The 13524-nt window shown below is 43.2% G+C and overlaps 1 protein-coding gene across 1 annotated transcript in view; it reads right to left on the bottom strand.

The window, feature by feature from the left end:
- Window positions 1-665: 665 nt before the first annotated feature.
- LOC112233914 (collagen alpha-1(XXIV) chain-like) overlaps window positions 666-13524 on the bottom strand; it is a 260500-nt gene continuing 247641 nt past the window's right edge. The window contains exons 59-60 of the mRNA XM_042322354.1: window positions 2210-2449; window positions 666-1967 (exon numbers count right to left, since the gene is read on the bottom strand). Coding sequence (XP_042178288.1) covers window positions 1821-1967; window positions 2210-2449 — 387 coding nt within the window. The 3' untranslated portion in view covers window positions 666-1820. The remainder of the gene's footprint in view (window positions 1968-2209; window positions 2450-13524) is intronic.

Below are 13524 nucleotides of genomic sequence, written 5' to 3' on the forward strand. Positions count from 1 at the left end.
TGTTTTTAATCGTAAAAAAAAACCTCCTTATTACCAGTAACTCTCCATGTTACCAGTATCTATACAGCTTCCAGCGAAGTTTAAATGTTGCTGGAACTGAGAGAGTGGGTGTCAAGAATTCAAACCATTTCAATGAAAAACAGATTTTTGAGTTTGATGCCAGAGGGGCGTGTTGGACTTGGACTTCTCAAAATTTGGAAAAATAATAGAGACTTATGAGTATTGGAAATCTGAAGTTGCGCTGCTAATGATAAATACATATCTCTAATTGCAGTTTTTAACCAGGTCACTGTTGGACTTCAGAAATACTGTTTTGAACATCAACAAAATAACAAGACGGTATTTACTATTTTGGGATTAAAACATTTCATTTATTTAATGTCAATATATTTCATATTTACACAATTTTAACTTTATTCCTCGAGAGCATTTAGTTATTTAATTACACTTTTTTCAACGTAACATAACTTAAGAACAAGATCATTGCTATGTGTGATGTGTTCTGACTCTGGCCTATGCTAGCTGCCAGTATGAGCTATCAACCACCATTGTAGTGAATGTGAACATATACAATGAACAGTCACATAATGTGTGTACATAGTATACAAATACAATTTTTTACATAAATAGTTATTTGGACTAAGTTGGAGTTGACCAAATAGATCTCTGAGAGTATAATTTATTGGGGTACAGTAATGTGAACAAAAACAAAGGATATAAATAATCAACAATATAATGTCAAAATATACACAGGAAAAATGTCTCACAACTCACTGATGTCTCACGCTCTTGTGTCTGTTGCAGCACCAATGATAGGTTACGTTACCACCTACCAAATAAAATGAAGAGTAAAAGCTAAAAAATATGTAATTCATCAACAAATGTTTCATATAAATTTCAAATAAGTACTCTTACAACAGATCTTGATGTAACCGGTACATAAGGACAAAGAATTACTTGACACTAGCACCTATAGAAGGCATACAAGCGGGAGGTAGAGCACCATCTTTCAAGGGCAGTGTCCAAAATAGAACCATATTCCTGATTTAGTGCACTACATTTGAGCTCTATGTGCCCTGGTTAAACCTAGTGCATTACATAGGGAATATGGTGCCATTTTGGACTTACCCAAGGTGTAAACATCCAGCTGTGTTGGACAACAGATTCAAACATTAAAAATAAACAAAATTGCGGTCCGAGCTGGCAGTTGACCTTTGATTGAAATTGCAATATGAAATCTCTCACTCTTAATTCACAAGCTATTGCACTCTTAGGAAGCTTTTGTTGTACAGTATTCCTGTTACAAAGTCCCTAGAGCTTTCCTTCGGATAGCTAGGCCCCTTCTGAGGATGGCTGGGAGGGTGAATATGGGGGAGAAGGAGGATGGGGGTGGGCAGTAGGGGAGGGAGGCACAGGATTTGTGTTTTAGGACGGTGTTGTGTGGATGAGCCCTGTCCTGAGTTCAGGGACCAACTGTCCAACGCACTCAAGCACCTTTTGAAAAACAAAAACCAAACAGACACACTTTACAAATTTATTTGATAAATATTGGTATACACTGCTCTCCTGAGGCCAACTTACTGTAAGCTGGCCTAGTTTGCTATGGACTGAGTTCTTCCACAGAAGTCTGCCATCGATTGGACAGGGCGTTTGACACTCGCTAACACTCCATAAAGGGTCTCCCAAGTGGGGGACCAACTCTGCTTGGGCTTATAGAGATCTCTCTTTGGTTTGGTGAGCAGCCATTTTGGCCTGCTTATGCCATACTCGTTTTATATAGTTTATATTTTGGACAGGCAGGCTAGCGATGGATAATGACCTCACAGGAAACAGACAGGTCCCACCTCGAGGTGGCGCAGATCGTTGGACTGTGACAAAGGTTGCTCCTGTATATCAATGATGGGGAGCTCGTAGCTGTCCTGAGTATGGAAGAAGAAGCGTGACTGGTGCCAGCTGCCATCTTGGATCTAGAAGGGAAAATATACAATATGAAGTCATTGACACACACTGGATGCCCGTATTCACAAAGTCTCAAAGTAGGAGTGCTGATCTAGGATCAGTTTTGCCTTTTAGATTATAATGAATAAGATTACATGGACAGGGAGGACCTGATCCTAGATTAGCAATGCTACTTTGAAATGCTTTATGAATGCAGGCCCAGGTCTGAAGTGAAATCATCATATATCTCTTCCTCTCTCCGGCTCCTTACCCTGCATTCGTCTAGTAACATGTGAGGTTCAAGTAGAGTGTCTTCCTCAAACATCTGTCCGTTCCATCCCCTAAACCTTGGTGGTCTGGCCTGATACTCCTGTCCTGGGTCGTCAGCACTGTAGGTGTTTGTGGGGCTGAAGGGAGGGTCACTCAGACAGTGGAAGGTAATGTCCTGACTGGCCTCTGTGCTCAAGAGGTGGAGGAACTTCATCTGAACCTTATGCACACCGAACGACAGCTGTGGAGGGAGCATGGTAAGAGTTAGTGGAGATAACGGAGGCATCTCTTATGATACCTTTCACTGCTCAATAATTCAGCAAACAGATGCATACAGAGACCAGGGGAGTAATGCTGCTGGAACACAAGGGAGCGGCACTCCCTTACTCTTTCAAATTTGAGAATACACGGAGCTGGGAAAAATCTATCTGGAAAATGATTTCTGAAGCTGAATCAATGTCCCACAAGATCCCAAAATGATGAATTAGTATTTTACATAACAGAACCTAATACAAAAGCATAGCATAGTTACTATTTTGGCGTAATGTTACTTTTACGCCAAAAACACCTCTTCATTTCTAGTGAGATTTTATCATGGTTAGCTGAAGCTGAATAGTCACATTTCTTTCCTAATGCGGCCAACACTCAACTGCACGTGCCACAAGGAAGGATATATTCTTCGATTAAAACAAAATACAACAAAGACTAACAGTTTAACACCATCTACTCTAATTTGCTCACCAAACAGTAATTCAAACAGATCTAAATGCATATTCCCATGAAACTGAATGAGATCAAATGATTGGCTTGCCTACACAGTCTGGACTTTTCACAGATAAAAGGTGAAGAATTATCATTCACGATTGACAGTGATGATGGCCTATTTTGAAACGAGGTATGCCTAAGTGGTGTTTGAGGGTATTAAAAATATACATTTTCTTGAGACAATATGTGTAGGGCTTAGGCCGACATTCCAATTGGAGTATGTATTTAGAGTGTTGGGCCAGTAACCGGAAGGTTGCTGGATCAAATCCCCGAGCTGACAAGGTAAAAATCTGTCATTCTGGCCCTGAGCAAGGCAGTCAACACCCTGTTCCCCGGGCGCCGAAGACGTGGATGTCGATTCAGACAGCCCTCTGCACCTCTCTGATTCAGAGGGGTTGGGTTAAGGCCTACATCTGTAGGAACACATTTTGAATGAGAAATGATGATGTAATAAAAATGACATTACACCAGTGACAGAGACTGATTATCATTCTTAGCTAACATGACTAGTGAAGGTTTCTCATCTACTGAGGGATAGTGAAATGCTACATGTTAAAAAGGGGAATTTGGATTATCGATTGCAATGGTCATAAACTGTACAGCACCAGCAGAGAAGAAGTCTAAGAAAATGTGAATCATTTTGAATGCCGCCGTATGTTTTTTTGGGTCTGCGTGATTTCACAGCCGAGGCAGTCCTGTCTGTGAATGTTCTGCCATCACAGGCCCCTGAGCCTGTGTTGGGATGTATTTTGGAGTGGACAGTGATTGAAGAAGTGGGATGGGTTTTCTTAGTTGACGTGCTTCATTTTGTATGATGTCGTTTTCCCCCTTTCCCACAAAGTTTCTTTAGTTTCTTATTCAATACCCTGTCCAGCTGGTGTCGGCAATGCAGCATTAACATTGGATGCCAACCGCCGGTAAACACCATCGAAGAAGAGGTAGAGGGACTACAGGGCTTAGCAGGTCTCTTGTTAAAAAGAGATGTCGGCTTGGAAAAGTTGAATATTGAAAAGACTGAGGGAGGCAGAGAATGTACTCTGAATCTGTTGAAGCGAGCAATAACAAGGGATATGGTATATCGAGGAAGATTGGTGTCAAATTCAGAGTGAGCCGGACGCCAGTTTGAGTTCTGGAGGTGAAATGGAAGTGGTAGAAGGTGTTGTGAGGAACTCGGAGCCCGAGCCTTGCATTGATGGACATGGTTATGATAAAGATAAGTTTGGTCCAGTGGGAGTGAGATTTTTGAAGAGGGTGGAACCAGTCCTTTTGGCTGATCCATGGGTGGAAAAGATGGTTGGTGCTGTTGAGTCGATGAAGGTAACCCGAAGTGGACTTGTAATGTTTCTTTATGTTTCTTCAGATCAGAGTGAGCAGGACGCTCTGTGCGACGCAACTTAAGTCAAGATCTGTTTCTTGCTATTTCTGGTGTTTGCCGTCTGGAGTCAGTCTTTACCAGACAAGGTCATGTCAGGATATATCAGTTACCCTGTTAGAGCGTTTGTGGCAAGTCCACTGCGCTGTTTCAGGTGTAACATTTATGGTCATGTCGCAGTAGTGTGTAGGAGGGAGATTCCAAGATGTGGGAAGTGTGCAGGAGGGCATGGGATAGAGGGTTGTGTAGTTTCAGTGGATAAAGGTGTGTGTCAACTGCAGGGGTGCACATGTTGCTGGGGATCGGAAGTGTCAAATGCAACAAAGGCAGGTTGAAGTAGCTAGAGCCAGAGTAGTGCAGAAGGTGTCTTATGCTGAGGCAGTGAAGAAAGTAGAGGAGGATAGGTCAAGGGTGAGGGATTTGGAGAGGATCCCTGTGAATAGTAGATCTGTGCCAGCACAGAGGGATAGGCCAATGAGTGATATATGCTTTAATAAGGTTCTTAGTGTTCATGATAATGGTTATCAACTTTACTGTAGAAATGAAACGTAAATCACTGAAAATAGATGTTGTGGTGGCAGCTGCAGAGAAGTACTTGGGGTAGGAGATTTGACTTCAGAAGAGTTACATTGTGTGTTGAGTGGTAGCGTCCTGTCCTCTCAGGCCGTTGGCCTGGGGTAGGATCAGATAGGGTTAGTAGTGGAATAAGGTGATGCGTTTTATTGAGTATAGGGTTAGTTGGTAGGGTAATTAAAATATATGTATATTATTCGGTTCCCCTTTCCCATCGCAAAGTGTAATGGATCTATACTATAGTTCAGTGGAAATGCAACATATTGGATGCCAACCACCATTCAACCTCACCGAAGAGGACATGGATTGTGTATGTTAAAACAGTAACTTTTGTTTCACCTTGTCATTTCCGGTCACAACTTGCAGACTTGTTTACGCGTTGCTGTGTGTTTTGTTGCCAACCTTCCTTTGCTACCTGACAACTTTACGGTTTTTACTTTTTAATTACCGTTTATATTTTTAGTTTTCCCTCACTCAACTTTTTTTTCATTCAACTTTTTCACTCCGGACATGGTTTGTCAGGACCTCTAACAGCCGAATCTAAGTAGTAACAATAACACGATGCCTTCTAATTGCAGTCGCTGTACTCATAATATACAGGAGAACAATCGCCTTATGGCGAGGATAGCTGTGCTGCAAGCCCAGCTTCAGACACAATCGTTAGGCAAGGGTAATTTCAGTGTAGGAAAGAATGAAACAGTGTCTGTGCCACCAGTAAGTACAGATAATAACGTTAGTACAAATCCCCTCGCAAATCCCTTCGTCCCCGCAGCTGGACAATTTTCTCATGGCTTCTGGAAGGAAATGCTGTAGGAATGCCGAAGCCTCCCACCCTTAGGTCTGACAAATTGAAAACCCTAGCCATTGTCGACTCCATTACCCGCAGTGTTAGACTTAAAACGAATCATCCAGAGATCATACATTGTTTACCAGGGGGCAGGGCTACTGTCGCTAAGGCTAATCTGAAGATGGTGCAGGCTATAGCTAAAACTGGCGAGTGTAGAGAGTATAGAGATATTGTTATCCACGTCGGCACCAACGATGTTAGGATGAAACAGTCAGAGGTCACCAAGCGCAACATAGCTTGAGCGTGTAAATCAGCTAGAAAGATGTGTCGGCATTGAGTAATTGTCTCTTGCCCTCTCCCAGTTAGGGGGAGTGATGAGCTCTACAGCAGTCTCACAACTCAATCGCTGGTTGAAAAATGTTTTCTGCCTCTCCCGAAAGATAGAATTTGTAGATAATTGGCCCTCTTTCTGGGACTCACCCACAAACAGGAACAAGCCTGGCCTGCTGAGGAGTGAGTGACTCCATTCTAGCTGGAGGGGTGCTCTCATCTTATCTACCAACATAGACAGGGCTCGAAATCCTCTAGCTCCACAATGAAATAGGGTGCAGGCCAGGCAGCAGGCTGTTAGCCAGCCTGCCAGCTTAGTGGAGTCTGCCACTAGCACAGTCAGTGTAGTCAGCTCAGCTATCCCCATTGAGACAGTGTCTGTGCCTCGACCTAGGTTGGGCAAAACTAAACATGGCGGTGTTCGCCTTAGCAATCTCACTAGGATAAAGACCTCCTCCATTCCTGCCATTATTGAAAGAGATTGTGATACCTCACATCTCAAAATAGGGCTACTTAATGTTAGATCCCTCACTTCAAAGGCAGTTATAGTCAATGAACTAATTTCTACTTTTAAACTTGATTTGATTGGCCTGACTGAAACATGGCTTAAATGAGGCCTCACGTTTTCGTCTTTTGAGCTTCTAGTCATGAAATCTATGCAGCCTACTCAATCACTTTTAATAGCTACTGTTTACAGGCCTCCTGGGCCATATACAGCGTTCCTCACTGGGTTCCCTGAATTCCTATCGGACCTTGTAGTCAAAGCAGATATTTTTGGTGATTTTAGTATTCACATGGAAAAGTCCACAGACCCACTCCAAAAGGCTTTCGGAGCCATCATCGACTCAGTGGGTTTTGTCCAACACGTCACTGGACCTACTCACTGTCACAGTGCTACTCTGGACCTAGTTTTGTCCCATGGAATAAATGTTGTGGATCTTAATGTTTTTCCTCATAATCCTGGACTATTGGACCACCATTTTATTATGTTTGCAATCGCAAAAAAATAATCTGCTCAGACCCCAACCAAGGAGCATCAAAAGTCATGCTATAAATTCTCAGACAACACAAAGATTCCTTGATGGCCTTGATGCCCAGACTCCCTCTGCCTACCCAAGGATGTCAGAGGACAAAAATCAGTTAACCACCTAACTGAGGAACTCAATTTAACCTTGCGCAATACCCTAGATGCAGTTGCACCCCTAAAAACTAAAAACATTTGTCATAAGAAACTAGCTCCCTGGTATACAGAAAATACCAGAGCTCTGAAGCAAACTTCCAGAAAATTGGAACGGAAATGGCGCCACACCAAACTGGAAGTCTTCCGACTAGCTTGGAAAGACAGTACCGTGCAGTATCGAAGAGCCCTTACTGCTGCTCGATCATCCTATTTTTTCAACTTAATTGAGGAAAATAAGAACAATCCAAAATATATTTTTGATAATGTCGCAAAGCAGCATTCCCCAAGAGAGGATGGCTTTCACTTCAGCAGTAATAAATTCATGAACTTCTTTGAGGAAAATATCATGATCATTAGAAAGCAATTTACAGACTCCTCTTTAAATCTGCATATTCCTCCAAAGCTCAGTTGTCCTGAGTCTGCACAACTCTGCCAGGACCTAGGATCAAGAGAGACACTCAAGTGTTTTAGTACTATATCTCTTGATACAATGATGAAAATAATCATGGCCTCTGAACCTTCAAGCTGCATACTGGACCCTATTCCAACTAAACTACTGAAAGAACTGCTTCCTGTGCTTGGCCCTACTATGTTGAACATAATAAACGGCTCTCTATCCACCGGATGTATACCAAACTCACTAAAAGTGGCAGTAATAAAGCCTCTCTTGAAAAAGCCAAACCTTGACCCAGAAAATATAAAAAACTATCAGCTTATATCAAATCTTCTATTCCTCTCAAAAAAATTTGAAAAAGCTGTTGCGCAACAACTCACTGCCTTCCTGAAGACAAACCATGAAAACGAAATGCTTCAGTCTGGTTTTAGACCCCATCATAGCACTGAGACTGCACTTGTGAAGGTGGTAAATGACCTTTTAATGGCATCAGACCAAGGCTCTGCATCTGTCCTCGTGCTCCTAGACCTTAGTGCTGCTTTTGATACCATCGATCACCACATTCTTTTGGAGAGATTGGAAACCCAAATTGGTCTACACGGACAAGTTCTGGCCTGGTTTAGATCTTATCTGTCGGAAAGATAACTGTGTCTCTGTGAATGGTTTGTCCTCTGACAAATCAACTGTAAATTTCGGTGTTCCTTAAGGTTCCGTTTTAGGACCACTATTGTTTTCTCTATATATTTGACCTCTTGGGGATGTCATTCGAAAACATAATGTTAACTTTCACTGCTATGCGGATGACACACAGATGTACATTTCAATGAAACATGGTGAAGCCCCAAAATTGCCCTCGCTAGAAGCCTGTGTTTCAGACATAAGGAAATGGGTGGCTGCAAACTTTCTACTTTTAAACTCGGACAAAACAGAGATGCTTGTTCTAGGTCCCAAGAAACAAAGAGATCTTGTCATTTATGAACATTTGAACATCTTGGCCATGTTCTGTTATAATCTCCACCCGGCACAGCCAGAAGAGGACTGGCCACCCCACATAGCCTGGTTCCTCTCTAGGTTTCTTCCTAGGTTTTGGCCTTTCTAGGGAGTTTTTCCTAGCCACCGTGCTTCTACACCTGCATTGCTTGCTGTTTGGGGTTTTAGGCTGGGTTTCTGTACAGCACTTTGAGATATCAGCTGATGTACGAAGGGCTATATAAATACATTTGATTTGATTTGATTTGATCTTCTGTTGAATCTGACAATTAATCTGGATGGTTGTACAGTCGTCTCAAATAAAACTGTGAAGGACCTCAGAGTTACTCTGGACCCTGATCTCTCTTTTGACGAACATATCAAGACTCTTTCAAGGACAGCTTTTTTCCATCTACGTAACATTGCAAAAATCAGAAACTTTCTGTCCAAAAATGATGCAGAAAAATTAATCCATGCTTTTGGTACTTCTAGGTTAGACTACTGCAATGCTCTACTTTCCGGCTACCCGGATAAAGCACTACATAAACTTCAGTTAGTGCTAAATACGGCTGATAGAATCCTGACTAGAACCACATTTTTTTATCATATTACTCCAGTGCTAGCCTCCCTACACTGGCTGATTTCAAGGTTTTACTGCTAACCTACACACCATTACATGGGCTTGCTCCTACTTATCTTTCTGATTTGGTCCTGCCGTACATACCTACACGTACTCTACGGTCACAAGACGCAGGCCTCCTAATTGTCCCTAGAATTTCTAAGCAAACAGCTGGAGGCAGGGCTTTCTCCTATAGAGCTCCATTTTTATGGAACGGTCTGCCTACCCATGTGAGAGACACAGACTCGGTCTCAACCTTTAAGTCTTTACTGAAGACTCATCTCTTCACTGGGCCATATGATTGAGTGTAGTCTGGCACAGGAGTGAAGGTGAACGGAAAGGCTCTGGAGCAACGAACCGCCCTTGCTGTCTCTTGCTGTCTCTGCCTGATATCCCTCTAGTGGTGTGGGGTTATATCCTTCCTGTTTGGTCCTGTCCGGGGGTATCATCGGATGGGGCCACAGTGTCTCCTGACCCCTCCTGTCTCAGCCTCCAGTATTTATGCAGCAGTAGTTTATCTGTCGGGGGGCTAGGGTCAGTTTGTTATATCTGGAGTACTTCTTCTGTCTTATCTGGTGTCCTGTGTGAATTTAAGTATGCTCTGTCTAATTCTCTCTTTCTCTCTTTCTTTCTCTCTCTCGGAGGACCTGAGCCCTTAGGACCATGCCTCATGATGACTCCTTGCTGTCCCCAGTCGCAGAGGTAGGTCTGGGTGCATTGTAAGGATCTGACGTCGAATGGGTAATCTGCCTCTACCATCAGTCCTATTAGCCAATGTACAATCATTGGATAACAAATTAGACGAGCTACGATCACGAACATCCTACCAACGGGGCATTAAAAACTGTAATATCTTGTGTTTCCGCGAGTCGTGGCTGAATGACGACATGAATAACATACAGTTGGTGGGGTTTACACTGCATCTGCAAGATAGAACAGCTGCCTCTGGTAAGACAAGGAGTGGTGGTCTGTGTATATTTGTAAACAACAGCTGGTGCACAAAATCTAATATTAAGGAAGTCTCGAGGTTTTGCTCGCCTGAGATAGAGTATCTCATGATAAGCTGTAGACCACACGATTCTATATTTTTCATAGCTGTCTATTTACCACCACAAACCGATGCTGGCACTAATACCGCACTCAATGTCTGTATAAGGCCATAAGCAAACAGGAAAACGCTCATCCTGAGGCGGCACTACTAGTGGCCGGGGAGTTCAATGCAGGGAAACTTAAATCAGTTTTACCTCATTTCTATCAGTATGTTAAACGTGCAATCAGAGGAAAAAAACTCCAGACCACCTTCACTCTACACACACAAGCTCTCCCCCGCCCTACATTTGGCAAATTTAACCATAATTCTATCCTCCTGAGTCCTGCTTACAAGCAAAAACTAAAGCAGAAAGCACCAGTGACTAGATCAATAAAGAAGTGGTCAGATGATGCAGATGCTAAGCTAAAGGACTGTTTTGCTAGCACAGACTTGAATATGTTCCGGGATTTTTCCGATGGCATTGAGGAGTACACCACATCAGTCACTGGCTTCATCAATAAGTGCATTGATGACATCGTCCCTACAGTGACTATACGTACATACCCCAACCAGAAGCCATGGATCACAGGCAACATCCGCACTGAGCTAAAGGGTAGAGCTGCCGCTTTCAAGGAGCGGGACTCAAACCCGGGTGCTTTTAGAAATCCCGCTATGCCCTCCTACGAACCATCAAACAGGCAAAGCGTCAATACAGGACTAAGATTGAATTGTACTACGCCGGCTCCAACACTCATCAGATGTGGCAGGGCTTGCAAACTATTACAAACTACAAAGGGAAGCACAGCCACAAGCAGCACAGTGACACGAACATACCAGATGAGCTAAATTACTTCTATGCTCGCTCGAGGCAAGCAACATGCATGAGAGCATCAGCTGTTCCGGATGACTGTGATCACGCTCTCCGTAGCCGATGTGAGCAAGACCTCTAAACAGGGCAACATTCACAAGGCTTCAGGGCCAGATGGATTACCAGGACGTGTACTCCGAGCATGCGCTGACCAACTGGCAAGTGTCTTCACTGACATTTTCAACCTGTCCCTGACTGTAATACCAGCATGTAATACCAGCATGTACCAGCATGTGAGTCTGTAATACCAGCATGTTTCAAGCAGACCACTATAGTCCATGTGCCCAAGAACGTCTGTAGCCATGAAGTGCTTTGAAAGGCTGGTCATGGCTCACATCAACACCATTATCCCAGAAAACCTAGACCCACTGCAATTTGTATACCGCCCCAACAGATCCACAGATGATGCAATCTCTATTGCGCTCTACATTGCCCTTTCCCACCTGGACTAAAGGAACACCTATGTGAGAATGGACTGGCCACCCCCCATAGCCTGGTTCCTCTCTAGGTTTTGGCCTTTCTATGGAGTTTTTCCTAGCCACCGTGCTTCTACACCTGCATTGCTTGCTGTTTAGGGTTTTAGGCTGCGTTTCTGTACAGCACTTTGATATATCAGCTGATGTAAGAAGGGCTATATACTGTAAATAAATTTGATTTGACTACAGCTTAGCATTCAACACCATAGTGCCCTCAAAGCTCATCACTAAGGACCCTGGGACTATCTTATTTTTTTATCTTTATTTAACTAGGCAAGTCAGTTAAGGACAAATTCTTATTTTCAATGACAGCCTAGGAACAGTGGGTTAACTGCCTTGTTCAGGGGCAGAATGACAGATTTCAAACATGTCAGCTTGGGGATTAGATCTTGCAACATTTCAGTTCCTAGTCCAACGCTCTAACCACTAGGCTACCTGCCGCCGACTAAACACCTCCCTCTGCAACTGGATCCTGGACTTCCTGACGGGTCGCCCCCGGGTGGTGAGGGAAGGTAACAACACATCCACCACGCTGATCCTTAACACGGGGACCCATCATAGGTACGTGCTTAGTCCCCTCCTGTACTCCCTGTTCACTCATGACTGCATGGCCAGGAATGACTTTAACACCATCATTAACTTTGCAGACAGCACAACAGTGGTAGGCCTGATTACGACAATGATGAGACAGCCTATAGGGAGGTCAGAGACCTGGCCGTGTGGTGCCAGGATAACAACCTCTCTCTCAACGTGATCAAGACAAAGGAGATGATTGTGGACTACAGGAAAAGGAGGACAGAGCACACCCCCATTCACAAATACAATGACTTGAATGGGATTTGTGCCACAAATGCTAACATGTCAGTATGTGGAAACAGTGCCAGGGAAACTAAATCAAAGCATGGATTAATGAGATCATATCTTGTCCATAGACTGCTTATAGGGTAAGGAAACCAATTCGTCACTTTGTAATTTGGGTGAACTATAACCAACAAACTGTTCTTTGGAAGCCCAATGAGTCAACCATTTGGCTGTAATAGAAGAACACAGGGATCCAAATGTTTATGTTTTGACCCAAGATGTTTTGACCCATTTTGGTAACCAGAGATCACACAATGTCTACTTGGTACACACTGATTGAATCAACATTGTTTCCACGTCATTTCAATGAAATTACATTGAATTGACATCTGTGCCCAGTGGGTGCTTGATGTGCAACAAAAGTCAGACGCTATTCTCCAATGTCTTCAGGATGTTGTTTCCCTGAATAGAAGTCAAAGTCATGTACAACAGGATTTTCCAAACCTTGTCTCTCTTGAAACCCATTCCTGACACTTAGAAAAAAGGAAATAAACAGTTGGATCATTAAGTGTTCTTCAATTACAGCCAAATGTTTGACTCACTGGGCTTCCAAATAACAGTTTTTTGGACAAGGTATGATTGCATTAATCCATGCTTTGGTTTAGTTTCACTGGCACTGTTTCCACACACTAACATGTTAGCATTTGTGGCACAAATCCCATTCAAGCCTCAGGAATGATATTAGCATTTTTCGCACATCATGTTCAAATCATCTATAAGTGACTGTGTTGAGCTTGACAATCAATTTGGCACTGAGTGTACAAAACATTATGAACACCTCCCTAATATTGAGTTGCACCCGCTTTTGCCCTCAGAACAGCCTCGATTTGTCAGGGCATGGACTCTACAAGGTTTTGAAAGCATTCCACTGGGAAGCTGGCCCATGTTGACTCCAATGCATCCCACAGTTGTGTCAAGTTGGCTTGATGTCCTTTGGGTGGTGGATCATTCTTGATACACACGGGAAACTGTTGAGTGTGAAATAACCCACCAGCATTGCAGTTCTTGACACACTCAAACTGGTGCTCCTGGCACCTACTACCATACCCTGTTCAAAGGCAATTAAATATTTTGTCTCGTTCATCCACCCTC

Source organism: Oncorhynchus tshawytscha, linkage group LG05 (genome assembly GCF_018296145.1).
Source record: "Oncorhynchus tshawytscha isolate Ot180627B linkage group LG05, Otsh_v2.0, whole genome shotgun sequence".
Lineage (NCBI taxonomy): Eukaryota > Metazoa > Chordata > Actinopteri > Salmoniformes > Salmonidae > Oncorhynchus > Oncorhynchus tshawytscha.